Below are 16,786 nucleotides of genomic sequence, written 5' to 3' on the forward strand. Positions count from 1 at the left end.
GGGTGAGGTGGTATCTCATTGTAGTTTTGATTTGCATTTCTCTAATAACTAATGAAGCTGAGCATCTTTTCATATATCTGTTGGCCATTTGTATTTCTTCCTGGGAGAAGTGTCTGTTCATGTCCTCTTCCCATTTTTTTATTGGATTGTTTGTTTGTTTGTTGTTGAGTTTTATGAGTTCTTTATAAATTTTGGATATTAGGCCCTTATCTGAGCTGTCGTTTGAAAATATCATTTCCCATTTAGTTGGCTGTCTGTTTATTTTGATATCAGTTTCTCTTGCTGAGCAAAAACTTTTAATTCTGATGTAGTCCCATTCGTTTATCTTTGCCTTCAATTCTCTTGCCATTGGAGTCAAGTTCATAAAATGTTCCTTAAAACCCAGATCCATGAGTTTAGTACCTATGTCTTCTTCTATGTACTTTATTGTTTCAGATCTTATATTTAGGCTGAGACCTTAATTAAGAGTAACTATATCAAGAAAATAAATTGTATTTCAGCATTGGAAACTGAGGGTGAAATACCTACACATTTGTGAACATTTTATTTATTTATTTATTTATTTATTTATTTACTTATTTATTTATTGTTTTTACAGAGATAGAGAGTCAGAGAGAGGTATAGACAGGAACAGACAGACAGGAACAAAGAGATGAGAAGCATCAATCATTAGTTTTTCATTGCACATTGCAACACCTTAGTTGTTCATTGATTGCTTTCTCATATGTGCCTTGACCGTGGGCCTTCAACAGACCGAGTAACCCCTTGCTCGAGCCAGCGACCTTGGGTCCAAGCCGGTGAGCTTTTGCTCAAACCAGATGGGCCCGTGCTCAAGCTGGTGACCTCAGAGTCTTGAACCTGGGTTCTTGGCATTGCAGTCCAACGCTCTATCCACTGCGCCACCGCCTGGTCAGGCTTTTTTATTATTTTTTAATTTTAATTTTTAACTTATTGTGCTGACATGGTTTTAAGTGTCCCACTCAATATAGCACCCTCTACACACTAGTGAACCTTTTAATTGTGTCTTTCTTATATAAGAATCTGGCAACATTGGCGTTATAGGTATAACCTATCAACTCAAGGAAATGAAATTGAATTTGTGAAATAAAAAAGGAATCAGAGCTTATCCCTTTGGCAGAGTTAGAATCATTAGTTTATCTTTTTCTTTGATGGGGCAACAAACAACAACCTGGTCTTAACGGTATTTAGACACATCTCCAAGTCACTCATTTAGTCAGGAAATATTTTGAAAAATATTGTTTACCTAGGTTTGCCTTTGTGCTTCGTGGTTGCCACCTGTGTAATTGGAGACAGTTGTAGACTTGACTGAAGCTGTTCTGCCAGGTCAGCAGCAGTAGAGCCGGGAGCCTCAGCGGGGGCAGTGCCCGCCACAGCTTTGGTGGCGCCCTCGGCTGGAGGATGCTGGAAGCCTCAGTGCTTGGACACCACGCCTGTAATTTCGGTGGTAGAGACGGTGGCAGCAGCAGCGGTGGTGGTGGGAACTGCAGTAGGAGGAGCACGAGGTGTGGCTGGTGGTGACTGAGAGCCGAGGGTTGCAGTATTCTCAAGTGAGCTGGGGCAGGAGTGGGGAGGATGGCCGGGTTGGCCTCTGTGCCTCTCGGGACGGGACGACCGCAGTGACAATCTGGAGTTCCAGGAGAGGGCCCACATTTTGCAAAGTACTTTCGTAAGTGCTTAGAAAGTAATACTTTAAATAAGTTAAAAATGCTCCTCAGAACTGTCACTAAACTTGAGAGAGAAAAAACAATTGTTTTTATACAGATGATATGCATAAAGTAACCTGAAATTAGGTCTAAAACATATATCTATAATATCACTTTAATGTGTAAGCATTCCAACTTCATTCCATATGTAATTTGAAGAGTGTGTCCCCTAAAGAGAGGGTTTTGAATATGACATTTAGTAAATTTTGAAGTAAACTGTATCTTTGGTATTCTCAAACGCTAATCATTTTATCATAGATTTTCCCAAAATGTGTTCTCTAAATGCATATAATTGGAAAATATTTGGTAGTCAAATAACTATGGAAAATATTTGGATAAATTACACATTTCTCCAGTGCTTATTAGAGTTGTTAAAGTAATATGCCAGTGAATAATTTAGCATATCTAAAGAATATGCAGTGTGTTTTAGTGTTGAAAAAGAACACAATGCATTTTTCAACTCTCAATAAAGAGAACAAAAGGAGACTATAGGAGCTTTGATGTACTGTCTTTTCAAAGACCCCTAAATAAATAAATCCATGTGGCTGACTCATTTGCACAGGATCACAGATGCTAAAAGCTATGAGTGCCCCAGGTCGGTTAGGGCAGATCGCCCAGTGAAATACATTTCAGCAATGCCATGGGCAGTTTGAGTTTGCTTTAGTTACTTGGAATTTTAACATGATATTCCCTTTGATTTTCCATTTATGCCCTTGTCTCTCATTTTGTCTTCAATGGCAGAGGTTTATCCTGAAAATTTGAATAATGAAACTCCTCCTGCCTCTTCATGACACATTAATTCTCAAAGGGAAAAATTCTAGAAATAGATACCTGAGTTTAAGATGAAACAGAAATAAGTTGCCAAAATTCTCATAAATTTGCAAGGTAAATTTAGAATTATGATTTTTTTCTAAATATTAGCACAATTTGGGATTCTAAACCTAGACAATATCTATTCCTCTGTATTAGGAGCAGGATAACACTTTATTTTATTTTTTTGTTTGGTTTTTAAGAATTCATTTTGACTACTTGTCTTGGAATGGGGAAAGGAGAGAGCAGGGGGATATAACAGGATGATGTGACAAATGTTTTTAGTGATCATATCTTATTGTGCACCCTACCTCCACTATGTCATAGAGTAAGGGTTACGACTTTTACGAATGGCAGAAAATGGAAACAGATGGATAATTTTGAAAAGTCCAGATGATTCTGAATGTTTCTTTTTAAAAAGCATTAATTTGGGGAAAAGAAACTAATTTTTGCATCTGGTGGGATCATAGGCAATGCTCCTTATTAAAAATCCATTACTATTTATAAGGAGAAAGACATTTACATTGAACAAAGAAATGTAGATAGTTTTTTTTTTTGTACTGAAGACTGGGTAAACTTTGCTTTTTATGTGCTGAACTGTCCTATTCTTAATACAGATGAAAACATATCTAAGAGGCAGGCAACAGGAGGCAAGATTTTGGTGCAAACAAAACTATTTTTACTGGGTGACCCTCACCCCCTCAACTTTTTTTTAGTTATTGTACCTTGTCAACTCTTCAGACATAACAGATTTCTGATTATAAACAAAAATGTAAAAAGATCACCAGAAACATAGATAAAACTTACTTCTTTGAAGATTTTTCTCTTATGTGCAACAGCTGACTAAAATGAGATGAAGAATACATATATGTTAAGAAAAGTTAGACCCAGAGTATATATGGCATTTTAAGAACACTGCTTATAAACTATTTCTAAGGATAAAATGTGGTTGGGTTAAGGTTAATGGAATGGAATCCAGTGTTACAATTTTGAGTCATCATTAAATGGGAGTGGTTTAAAGGTACCCAGTTCATGGGATAAGGATGATCAGTTTTGTTCTGGAAATCTTTAAGCAGAAGAATTTCTCTCCCTCCTCATTCTCATGAGTGTGTTGGACCAGTCTCCAATCTCCAGGTAATGCGAAATTTAGCTTTTTGTATCATAATAACTAATATTCATCTTAGGTGCCAAACATAGAGACCATTTGGAACCACTATCTTTTTAAAAAAACTAATTAATTAAATTAAATTTTAGAGAGAGGAAGGGAATGAAGAAGAAAGATAAGACAGAGATAAAGAGAGAAAGAGAGAGACATCAGTTTGTTATTCCATTTATTTATGCATTAATTGGTTGATTCTTTTATGTGCCCTGACTGTGGATTAAACCGGCAACCTTGGTATCTTGGGACAATGCTATGACAAACTGATTTACCTGGCCAGGGCTGAAACCAACATCTTCATGAATTGATGTAAGTAAAAACCAGACTACATGTGTGGGAAAGAAAAATAGGTGATCTAACAAGGTCTAGAATAGAGTTTTTTATTGGACAAAATTCCTCCTTGCTACATTTTAGCATGGGACAACAGCGAAAGAGGCAATTTTCATACATGCCAGAGCCTATTAGATGTTGTCAGTTCCTGAAAATAATACTGGATTATATTTGTAGCAATAAGCTTTAGACAATGTAATTTATCCTTTACATACTTTAATTTAGGTGCAGATGTTAGGTAAACAAATCTAAACATGTTAGAGGATGCCAAGCACATGCTCTTGAATGGAAGTTATATATCATATCTAGAATTTTAAAATTCATTTGATCTATGTTTAAATCCTTTATATGGTTTCAAATTTATTTTGTAGTGTTCCTTATAACCAACTTTCTTCCCATACCTTTCTTTTGGGGGAGCCTACTATTGGAGGAAAGCCAAAACACCTAGTGACTTTCTGTTCCCATTCTGAGGAAGTGAAGGTCAAGACCAAGCATACATGACTGAAGGCAGTCACGTCCAGGGAAGGCCCAAGGACATGGGTGCTTGGCCAAACTGGAGCTTTCTGCAGAGCAGGAATCAGACAGCAGATGGTGTGGTGTTATGTCTCAGAAAGGGCAAGAGAAATCTAATCAGTTCGCAAAATTAAATAATAAAATTGTACACTGTATTCTGCTTGTTAGTTTCTTCTGCAAGATGACATATTTCTGCTTAATAAATTGGATAGCTGATATCTCTAAGACACCTCAATCCTGGAGAGATTGCGGTCCTCCACTTGCAGTATTGTTGCTGCCTCATTCCTTTGCGGCTCTTCTTCATGAAACCCTGAACATGAACAATAGCCTACATGAATAAATACTATACAGAAATGCTACTGCAGAGATAGAATCAGAACATACAACTTAAAATCATGATATTATAACATCTTATTTACAAAGGTTGGAAATTCTAGAGACTATTGATAATGTGTAGAAAAATAAAATAAAATTATTATTTGCATTCCAAGGTCAACAAAAGATCATGAAGAAAGTTAAATTAAGGTATTTGGCAAAAAAAAATTAAAATAATATGTGTGCAGAATAAATCTAAGTTGACATAAAACAATGAACTGATTGTACAATTTATGATTAAGAACTAAATAAAGAAAAAATATATGTAAGATATATAATATTTACCAAGAAGCAGGTAGTGAAAGTCAAAACGATAGCAATCAGAATCAGTCTGCATGTTGTCTTACGGTCTTCGAGAAGTAGACAGCAAGAGATGCTTCTTTGGTGGTGGGAAAATAAAAGAAGGACCATTTTGTTTCTGCTGAATTTTAATCAAAGGTACATATTTATAATGGAAAAATATGGATACAGATAATCATGTAGGAACCCCTGCCCCCAAACATATGCATATTTAACACAGACACAGAGACAACAGTGTGATTTGATAGCCAGAGGGAAAGGGGGTGGGAGGTAGGTGGAGGTGGGCAGAGGGGGGATAAACGAGGATGAATGAGACTTTGCTTGCAGTGCTGGGCACACAGTGCAGTATGTAGAAGAAACTTTATTGAGCTTGCCACCTGAAACTGTACCCCAATATATTTAATTTAAAAAATAAATAAAATTTTTAAAATTGAGAAAAGGAGAAAAAGACCACGTAGAAATTTAAAAAATACTTATGTGTAATGGTAAGAAAGTTTAACATCATACTGTATATAAATTATCTAAATAAATAAAGACAGAAAAACAGGCAAAAATTAAAATGTGTCATGTGGTGTTTTAATTTATGAGGAGATTTTCAGTTATTAAAACTTCATGGCTTTTCCTGTGGCCAGAGAGGAGTGTGGCTTTCTCATCTCTGTGCCGTGGCGTGTTCTTGTCCACGATATCAGTACACTCTGGAAGGTGGACGTATCAAAAATGTCACTTTGCCTGCTGTGTTCAAGGCTTCCATTTGACCAGATATTGTAAATTTGTTCACACAAACTTGCACAAAAACAATAAATAGCCCTACATTGTCCGTGAATTGGCAGGTCATCAAACCAGTGCTTAGTCTTGCGGTCCTGGCAAAGCTGTGGTTAAAATTCCCAGAGTTGAAGGTGGTAGAATTCATCATTCTGGACAGGGGGAACTGGAAATATGTCTTGTGGCGGCCACGTGATTGCACCAGTCTAAACCTGGTGCTGTTGGCACCGCAGAGTGAACACAAAACATTGGCATATGCTGTCCACGCGGCCCTGGCTGCCTCTGCCTCGCCAGCGCTGGGCATGTCTACAGGTCATCACATTAAGGAAGTCCCTGAACTGCTTTGGTGGTTGAAGACAAAGTTGAAGGCTGCAAGAACACTAAGGAGGCTGTTTTGCCTCTTATGAAACTTAAGGCCTGAAATGATATAAAAAGATCACTTCTTCTCAGTTGATGAAAGCTGGCAAAGGGAAAATGGGAAATTGTTGTTGTCTCTAGCACAAGGGGTCTCATATCATCTACAATATGGGCAGTGGTATCACCAAAGCCTTCAGAAACATTCTTAAAATTACTCTGCTTATTGTAAAATTATTCTGCTTAATGAAACTTGCTCCTGTTGGGCATGTTGGCATTTCTGATTTGGATTGAAAGTGCTTTCTGCAGTGCTTTCTGCAAGTTAGATGATCTGTGTGTTACTCGAAGTAAAGCTGCCTCCCTAAAGGGTAACTAAACCTTCCCCTGCACAAGTTGCTCAGTATTAACCTTAGTAGAATCTTGAAAATGGATTACTACTCAACCATAAGAAATGATGACATAGTATCATTTATGACAACATAGATGGACCTTGATAACATTATACTGAGTGAAATAAGTAAATCAGAAAAAGCTCAGAACTGTATGATTCCATACATAGGTGGGACACAAAATTGAGACTCATGAACATAGACAGGGGTGCAGTGATTACCAGGGGGAAGGGAAAGGTGGAGAGGGAGGGGGATGGGTGAAGGGGAGGGGCTTAAAGAGAAACAAAATATAGGGTGACAGAAAATGATTTGACTTTGGGTGATGGGTATACAGCACAATTGACTGTCCAAATGATGTGGAGATGTTTTCTCTCAATCTATGTACTCTAGTTGACCAGTATCATCCTGTTAAATTTAATTGTCTAAATAAAAAAAAAATTAAAAAAAGGAAATGCCAAGGGTCCAAAGAGCCTTCCAAACACTACGCAGGAAGATTCACTGCAGAGTCCTGAAGAAGAATCCACTGAAAAACCTGAAATCATGTTGAATCTAAACCCACATACAAGGATCCTGCACTGGAACAGTAATCCTTGCCAGGCCAAGAACCCCAGGCTCCAGGCAGATAAAGCTGCAGCGGCATCAGAAGCCAAATCAGATGAGAAAGGGGTGCCAGGAAGAAGCCCGTGGTAGAGAAGGAAGGAAAGAAGACTGTTGCCCTTCATAAGCAGAGGAAGCGTCTGGTGGGAAAAAAGGCCACAGCTTCCAAGAAACCAGCAGCTGAGAAGAAGCCCCAGAAACCCACCACAGAAGAGAACAGGCCTGTGGCATAGACTTAAATTTGTTTATTTATTCCATAAAGGTCAAATCATGTTGGACAGCTAATTTTGGAAAAAAAACCTGATCAAAAGCAGTAAGAACATGAAAAAAAACTTTTATGATCTTTTGTTGATTTTATAATTTAAACACATAAAGGTAATACACTATACAGAAAAATTTAAACACTAATGTAACTTAAAATGTGTATAGTTAGAAATTGAAATTATTTTATTAATCTTTTGATCAGTATTATTTTCATTATTTATGAGTATTATTTAGAAACTTGACATTTCTGCTAAACATTTTTGATAGGATCATTATGGCTAGGTTCTGTTACCCAAAGAAAATGAGAAGAAAAAGAAAAACAAAAATAATGCAAACCTAAATTTCTTTAATTGAAGTTATTATATAATTATCTTTTCTTCAGAATTTTGCACTCACTTAACATATTTCAGTATTGGATCAATTTTTTAATCAATATTTACATATCTAATTTCTTTCCCAGAGAAGAAAAGTTGCTAAAGAGAGGAATTAATGGCTAATTTTTTATGCTTATATAATCTCAGCATCTAGTGTTACTATTTTCCAATCTTTAAGTTACAATATTAAAAACATGATAGCCACAACATAAGTGACGAAGAATATTTTAACAGTTACTTCATTCAATAGAGCACCTTGTGGTTTTCAGAGAAGAACCACTGAATCAATAGTCATAGAGTTCAGCTTCGTTCAATTGCCAAACTCTGGACACATAACTTAAAGTATCTGAGGCCCAATTTTAAAAAGAATTTTAATTAAGTGATTATGTGATGAAATTTTTACATTTCAATACTGAAAGAATAAGAAAGCAAACCAAATTAATAAGTGTCTTTTCATCATATGAAACAGTCACAATCTCAAGCAGAATGTAAGCAACATTTAGATATTTAAATATTTATATCCCTTTCCTTTATAATAAAAAAGATCAATAAAATGGAAACATCTGATTAATTAAAAAATCAGGCCTCAAAGTTTCTTGCATAGTTTAGCACAATAGATGTTTCTGCTACTGAAAACATTTTTATTTTTATAGTTACAAAACTAAAATAATTGATTTATATCTAAGACCTTTACTTTAAATTTGAGTACAAGCTATTTTTTTATTATCATAATCATTATTGAAATTATTAACATTTTACTAATAAAAGTGGATAAATGGTATATGTTGATGACTTAGTTAAAGCATTTCCATTTTTTTAAATGTATGATATACTTCCTTTAAAATGCATTGTATATGAGAACTCTGTGGATAACAGAGTTTGAGATCTCATAGTAATTGAAGTCTTTGCAGTTTTAAAAATGATACCGTAATAAGGGCTCCTCTCTCTGCTTGTCCAGCAATGTCGGCTTTGCCTCAGCTTCTGCACTGGAAGGGTACAGGTGATTTATGCCTTATAAAGGATTTTTCCCTCTTTTATCCTATTTTGTTCCTCTTGCTAAGCAAAATATTATTATTATTCTGGCATTTGCTTCTGAGCTAATTCAACTATTTCCTGAAGCAAACAAGGTGTGGTATAATCTTTAAAAGTTGACCTTTATCCTTTTCATTTTTCTCAGAAACAACATGATTAATTACCTGGGTGTCTGAAAACAAGAAAGCTTATTACTTAACATTTTACTAACCTAGCAATAATTAGTGAAACTTGACTACAAACTCTAGGTCTTATGAACACTTTTCTGATTAAGACTGCTAATTGTAATCTTTTCTTTACTAGTATGTACAAATATTGTGGTCGTTAAACTGGCAGAAAGTATTTGAAGATTGTAGCTTCTTTTGTGCTCATTTTTAAGGTAAAGTACTTCATTCCTGAACATTAGTTTTTAGAGATTATAAAATGAGCTCTACTTAAACATAAGTAGTTGGAAGGCAACTGTAAACATTGCATTCTCTCTTGACTTTTCAAGACATAAAAATGAGAAAAAGATGGCTAATGAATCATTCTGACACCCCTTATTACGCTTGCTACCACTAGACCAATAATAATTCTTTAGGTTGTAAGAGGAGGTATGTTGTGCGCCACAGCGATTATCCTGCTGAGGAGAAAAGTTCTAGCTATTGAACAATACAAAATGTAGTAGTTTGACATTTGCTTTGGTGTCAGTTAAGTTTTACTTTTCGTGAAAATGTTATTACCAGAAAGATGAGGAAACATTTTGTATTTATATATGGAAGGTCTGCTGGTGGATAATCAGATTTGTAATGCTTTTTTCCCCCCAGTTAGCTGTGTTAGTTAGTGATGTGTCTTGGTGTTAATTTACTTGGTGATGAATTGAAGAGCAGATGAGAATCTTTAGATTTTTTATCCTAAAGGTAAAATTGAGGACCTTGCACACAGAATCTCCTTTGTTATTGGTTTTTGCATTTGTTCATTTCTCTTTTAAAACAAATTTTTAGGAAAACAACTTAAACTCTAGATCAAGATGCCAACTTATATTTGTGTACTTTTACAAAGTAATTTTGTACCTGAGGAAGCTGAGACTTGAAAAAATAAGTAATTAGCTCATAGTTTCAAAAGCCATTATTTTAGCCCAAATTTATCTCCACAGATTTTCCTTTCCATTGGACCAAGATATTTTAAAATATGCTTAACTTCTGTTAAGAGAATTTTTGATTGTTAGAGAAAGACAGACTCTGCCTTAAGCATTTTTTTTGTGCTTATCAGCTAATTTCCTGACATAAATTTAGATGATAAATACAGCTTTTGACCAAGTGAATATATATGATCTTACTTTAGTCTCCTGACTTTGTTTTAAATTATATCTAAACCAAAGTTCTATAGAATGAGAGAAAATGTGAAAATCCTGAATCACAAGATGCTTGCTCTCATTAAAAAGAGGCAGCCAACTTGGCTAAGAATAATGACAAATTGGGAATATTTGAACTTTCAAGTTTCTACCTAAAATTTTTATGTCCAGGGGTACATGTAGCTGAATGTGTGCTTATTTTATTATCATTTTAGTTAATAGTATAAATATGATATATTTATAAATATTAGAATATATTGATAATTATTCTTATTGGTTTCTTCTATGATTTCTTGTCTCTCTGCCTCTTGCTTTCTCTAACCTCCAATTTAACTTTTACTTCTTCATCAAAATAATCTTTCTAAAGCACAACTAATATATTTACCTCTTTCTTAAAATTTTGATGCTTATCATTGTCTATATCAGCATTTCCAAAACCATGTTACACAAAGCATTAGTACCTAAAGTTCCTGCAGCTCCCCAAATACTTTATAGATATATTCTCATTTAAAGATTCCAGAAAATTTATTCTAGTTTATTGATGAAGTTGACTTACTTCAATATTATTAAGCACTTTATTGAACGCTTTTTAGCTTCTGCAAAAACCCCTTAAAACAGACAAACAAACAAAAACCAAACTAAAAACATGTTAATTCTAGTGAAACTAGTGCAGGAAACATCAACTGTTAGTTATGTGAAATTTTAACCTTAAACTATTACACATAGTGTTTTGCTTAATTTTTTGTGTTAACTTGGCTAGGTTATGGTAGCTAGTTGTCTGGTCAAACACTAGTTTAGATGTTGCTGTGAAAGCATTTTATAAATGTAATTAACATTCATAATCAGTTGACTTTAAGTAAAGGAGATTACTTTTCATAATACATGTGGGCCTCATCTACTCAGTTGAAGGCCTTAAGAGCAAAGACTGAAGTTTTCTTTAAAAAAGAGGAATTCTGCTTTGAGACTGAAACATAGAAACCCAGTCTAAATTTCCAGCCTACTGACTTGCCCTGTGGATTTTGGACTCAAGACTGCAATATCACTCTTACCTGAATTTCTAGCCTAACAATGTGGGATATGAGTTTTGAACTTGACATTCTCCACAAGTACATAAGCCAGTTTTTTTAAAAGAAATCTCTCTATATCATCTATCTATTTATCTATTAAAATCTATCTATTATTATCATCTATCTATATCATTGTTTCCTCCCCCATTCCTGCCCAGAAAACCCTGATTAATACACATACATGGTCTAACACAATTTGATTATTTTTTGCTTTTGTAAGGTTATACTCACTGTCACAATTTGATATACACGTTAGTTTTCTCTCTCAGATCCAGTGTGCGCTAACCTCACTTCAATATGATGGAGCACACCAAATATTTTTATGCTCTGAATCTTTGTCCCTGCCCTTCCCTCTGGTTGAAACCAGTTACTCCCTTCTCATCCTAGTAAACTCATATTCGACTCTAAGTATCCATTTATACCATTCTTACTCTGGGAGCATTTATAGCCTAATAAAATTATTAGTCACTGTTTTATTTAATTCATTCATTTAACATGTTTATTGGAACTCACTGTGTTTAAAGCTCTCAGAATTAAGCAGTGGACAGAAGATATGATCCCTTCCCTTAGAATGGGGTGATTAGCTATGTTTACTCGGGACACTCTATTTTATTTCTGTTGTTTTGGAGTCACTATTAATAGTGCCTCATTTCAGTCTCAAAAGAGTTTTGGTTTTGATAGTAAATTATGTGACCTTCTTAATTATCCAAACATAAAACCTAGTAGGGAAGGTAAATATTAAACATATTTTATGGGTTGAATCATGTCTTTTCCTTCACTCTCAAATATGTTGGAGTCCCAACTCCCAGAACCTGGGAATGTGACCTTATTCACATATGGGGTCTTTGCAGATGTACTCAAGTTAAGAAGTAGTCATACTGGACTAAGGGGCCTAATGCAATGACTGGTGTCCATATAAATTGAGAGACGTTTGCACACAGAGACACACACAAAAAGAAAAACGTGATGTGGGAGACAGAGATTGTAGTGATGTGTATACAAGCCAAAAAATATCAAGAATTTGACCAGTAACCATTAGAAAGTAGGAAGAGGCGAGAAAAGTTCCTTTCCTCAAATCTTCAGAGAGCACACGGCCCTCCTGAAATCTTAATTTCAGAACTATAAGAAAATGCATTTCCATTGTTTTAAAGCATCTAGTTTGTAGTGATTATTAAGTCAGTCCTAGAAAATTAATACAACAGATAATTTTTTAAAATTATGCATGTTACATAAAGCAAGCTATTGTGTGCCATGAGAAATTGTGATGGGACAGACAATACAGGGGACTGCATGGTTGGAGGAAGTGACATTTAGGGGAATGACTCAGGGAGAGTATAGTATTTATATACTTAATGATCCTGAGAGAAGACATAGCGTTATACATTAAAGAAACCAAAAAATATATCTAGTTGGGATTTAAGAGTAAGAAATGACCAGTAGCTTATCATGAGATTTTATATGTAAGCATTGTCCCGGTTGTGGAGAATCTGAAAACTATCATGAAGATTTTGTACTTTATCTTAAAGTTAGTGTAAAATCACTGAGCAGTATAAAGAAGGGAGTGGCATGATCAATTTTTGCTCTAAAATATCACTCTTGCTTGATAAAACTTGGGATAAAGAACGAGCAGTGAGAATGAAGGCAAGTGGGTGTCTGAGAGCCCATAGGTGAAATCTTTTGTTGGGCTAGGGAATGAAAAAGAGATGTGGTGGAAGAATCTCAGTTTCTGGCTTGAACAACTGTGCAGATGGTGTCTTTTGCTTAGATGGAGAATATTAGGGAAAAAAAAAAGCTTGAGAGGAGGGGAATGCTAATTTCATTTAAGAGTTCTGTTTTCTTTGAGATCTATGGGATAAATGCAAAAGGACTTTCCAGTAGCATTATGGAAATAGACTGTAAACTCAAAATTAAATTCATATGTCATTTATGCAAAAGATATTAGAATTAAGCAATGGCCATATACCACACTTTCTTTGTAGTCAGGAGTTCATTCATTTTAAAACTCTCTCATATTGCCATCAGAAATTTTTTATGATAAGGAAGAGAGTTTTATGTAACAGGCTAGAAAGCTGTGCGTAAGGGATATAGTGTGGGCTGAGAACATTACACCAGGTTACATTAGGATAGAGGGGAAATTTGGACAGAGGTATCTTGTGTCAGAGGGAGCTATCTTGTAGGATTACCTTGTGACTCAGAAACCATTTATGGTCCCAGGTTTTGTTGTGTCTCCAATTATCCACATTTTTCAATTTTTAGCTTAATTCTCACAATGTCCCTGTCAGTGTATAATGCAATAATTTTTCCTTGGTTGTCATTTACTTTTTATTATATTAATTTTCATTTTTACTGGATGTTAACTGTTCATGATGGTCAAATCTGTTAATATTTTAGGTCATTTGTTATATGCTTAGATTTCTCAACTTCATTTGGATAAATATACATATAGGTTTCCTTCTAAGTTTTTGAATGATTGATTTTAAGCCTTTGATTCATGTATAACTTAATTTAGAATATGGTTTTAAATAGTACTCTAGATCAATTAACCACCAAATTCCATGGTTTTGAAGTTCACTTTACCATATACTAAATTTTTGTTAAAATGTATTTCTGTGTTTTAACCTGCTACCATAATTATTCTAGTTTATAACCTACTTAATGGTATAATCCTTATCCCTCTTAACTACATACCTCCACATCTCATATGTATCATTTACTATTCACCCAGTGTTTTTCCTTTCTTTTTATACAATAAAATTATAAATCTCTATAGAATATTTCTATTCTTTATGTTCAGAACTAAGTTATTCTTTAAACAATCCTGATTTTTATTTTATATTTTTCCTAATTTGAGAGTCTTGTGCTAGAATATCAAACACACGTACACATAGTAAGTCAGTTGCTGTCAAGATTTATTGAAGAACAATCAGCAAGGTGAAAACAGACAGATTTCAAATGTCTGTGTCAGAAAAGGATGATGACATTATATCCTTAAATTGCTAACTTCTGGCAGAAGAAGAGTGTGATATCAGTGCTCAAGACCTGAAAAAATTGACAAAAAATCAGGAAAGAAATTTTAAAGAAAGAAAATTAAATTCATTCATACATTTATATACAATATTGTTTCTGACAAATGTACATGTTTGTAAAATATCACTTCACCTTACTTTGCATACAACATTTTTCTAGAAATCTGCAGTATTTGTTTCCTACATGTGGGTACAAAACAATTGCTAAAGACCCTTAGTTCTTATATGCGTGAGTATTACAGTTATACTTTTAATAGACAAGAATCATTGTTTGCATACCAATGAAAAAAATCTACAGTAATATTTTGAGATATTAATTTGATCTCTTCATCTCTTAAACTCTCAGTAAATTATGTAATTGAGGATTAGGTAAAATGAGGTAAATCATTTAATGTAGCAGAAAGTAAGTTTTATTTATTGCTCTCTCTTCATATCCCTAAAGCCTGGGATTAATAATTTTATATTAAAATAATTATTATATAACTCAATTACATTTTGTTCTACTAGTGGAATACCTGTACTGTCGAGATTTGTAACTTCCATAAACATATTCTGATGCATGACCTCTATTCTTAAACATCTGCATTTTCTAAGTCCAATACTTGCCTTAAATGCCTACATTCTTCCTTTTATTAAGACTTCTGCTTGCTGGTCAAACTTCTTAGATAGTAAAACTAGCTGTCTAGGCTATTGCACAATTCAACGTGGCATCTCTTTTGTTGCTTTCAAATCAGGAACTCATCTGGTTCTTCTTTCAGTAGTTTAAAGACACCCATTTCATTTATAGAAGTGTCTTCCTTTTGGCTTAGGTTATCTAGACCAGGGGTAGTTTTGGAAAATGCCTCAGTAGCCTCAGTTACAGATTCCAGTCTATTATTTTCAGACAAATCTTCTTTTGTTGTAGGAGGTGAATCTTCCACGAGGTTCATATCTACTAATTTAGGCACAATGAAGTCATATCTGGATTCAACAGCAGTCAGCAAAACAGGATTGTTCTCTGCTTCACTGGCAAAGTCTCTGTCAATCCAAACATTGACTCTATTTGTAGACTCTTCATCAGTTAGCAGAACGTCTTCTATTAAAATGTCTTCTGGATTATTATTTTCTCTTTTGACAGTGGTATTAAGTTCAAACACAGTGATGAGCTTTTCCTCATCCGAGTCAGTTAGTTTAGACACAGCATCAGGATCATCTTCTGGAAGAATTAAGCCAATTTCAGTTATTTTCTCTTCTGGAAGGGAAGTTATGGCTGGAATCTTGGTGAAGTCTTTTTCAGTAGTGAGAGTGAGTTCAGTTTTAGGTATAGAGGAGTCAGTGATCTGGACAGCCTCGTTAGCAGTGACATTGGATTTAACGGAGGAACTATGATTGTTAATATCAGGTTTACCTTTCTTATCTGTAATGGCTGGCGTGTCAGTATCACTGACAGTATTTATCTTTAGTGAGTCAGAGACTTCAGACGTTATTGAGACATCTTTGTCTCCTAGGTCATTGGTATCCAAGAGAATATCTTCTTTTGCCATGTTAGTAGGAAATTCTATTAAAGAAACAGAAGTGGCTGGTGGTGAAATGTTACTAATTTTCACTGGAATAAAATTTTCGGTAATGGAGTTTGTAGCACCTGACAGAGCATTACTTTCTTTCTCCAGATGGATTGATGACTTCGTAATATGAGACTCCACATCATCTTCTGAATTTAGTTTTTCCTTTGGAAACGAAAACTTGTCTATAGTTGTTGAAAAATCACTTTCTAGCACATAGTCACTTACTGCAGTAATGTGGTCTCCTTCTGAAGTAATAGTTGTTTCTGATCTTGGAATAGTGTTGTTAGCCTCAAAGAAAATGGTTGCTTCAGTTGTTATTTTGCTGCTTTCTGTTTGAGGATGAGAATAAATTTTTGGCAAACCATCTTCAGCCATGGGACAAAGTGGCACCATGCACACTCACAGGTCTTTCTCTGGTCCCAGTGGTGTCCCTAGGCAGGAGAGTGGTATTTATTATAGTGACTAAAGCATAGGTCATCATAGTGATTGTTGCATCAACCCCATGGCCAATGGCACTGGCTTCCCTTGGAGATTGTTTCTATGCTCTGATTGGGCACCTAGCATTGATGTTAGATAAAAAGACAATAAAGTCCTCTCCAATTGTGGAGTCAGCAGTCAACATTCATAGCCCAATATTTCAATAGCAAGGAACTCAAGGTTCCCATGTTAGAAGAATGTGCCTTCCAATGTGGAGTTAGTGTCACTTGGAACAGACAAGCAGAGTCTGCCAGGTACTTTGTGGGTTTAGCATTAAAAGGAACACCAAGATTATCAGCATATGTTTCAAGTTGCTTCTCTTTCAAGTAAGTAACTTTGAGGTGCAGCATCTCAAA

The 16,786-nt window shown here is 34.9% G+C and overlaps 1 protein-coding gene and 1 pseudogene across 1 annotated transcript; one reads left to right on the forward strand and one right to left on the reverse strand.

The window, feature by feature from the left end:
- The first annotated feature begins 5,516 nt into the window (after positions 1-5,516).
- LOC136306634 (large ribosomal subunit protein uL4-like) lies at positions 5,517-7,546 on the forward strand (annotated as a pseudogene).
- A 7,588-nt stretch (positions 7,547-15,134) lies between these two features.
- On the reverse strand, positions 15,135-16,346 carry CABS1 (calcium binding protein, spermatid associated 1). Its single transcript, XM_066278646.1, has one exon. The coding sequence runs from the start codon at positions 16,344-16,346 to the stop codon at positions 15,135-15,137; it is 1,212 nt and encodes a 403-aa protein (XP_066134743.1).
- Between the last annotated feature and the right edge of the window lie 440 nt (positions 16,347-16,786).

This window comes from Saccopteryx bilineata, chromosome 5 (assembly GCF_036850765.1).
Source record: "Saccopteryx bilineata isolate mSacBil1 chromosome 5, mSacBil1_pri_phased_curated, whole genome shotgun sequence".
NCBI classification, from domain to species: Eukaryota; Metazoa; Chordata; class Mammalia; order Chiroptera; family Emballonuridae; genus Saccopteryx; species Saccopteryx bilineata.

What these genes read in the sequence shown, in the direction of transcription:
- CABS1 (XM_066278646.1), bottom strand. Translation starts at nt 16,346, where the DNA reads ATGGTGCCACTTTGTCCCATGGCTGAAGATGGTTTGCCAAAAATTTAT.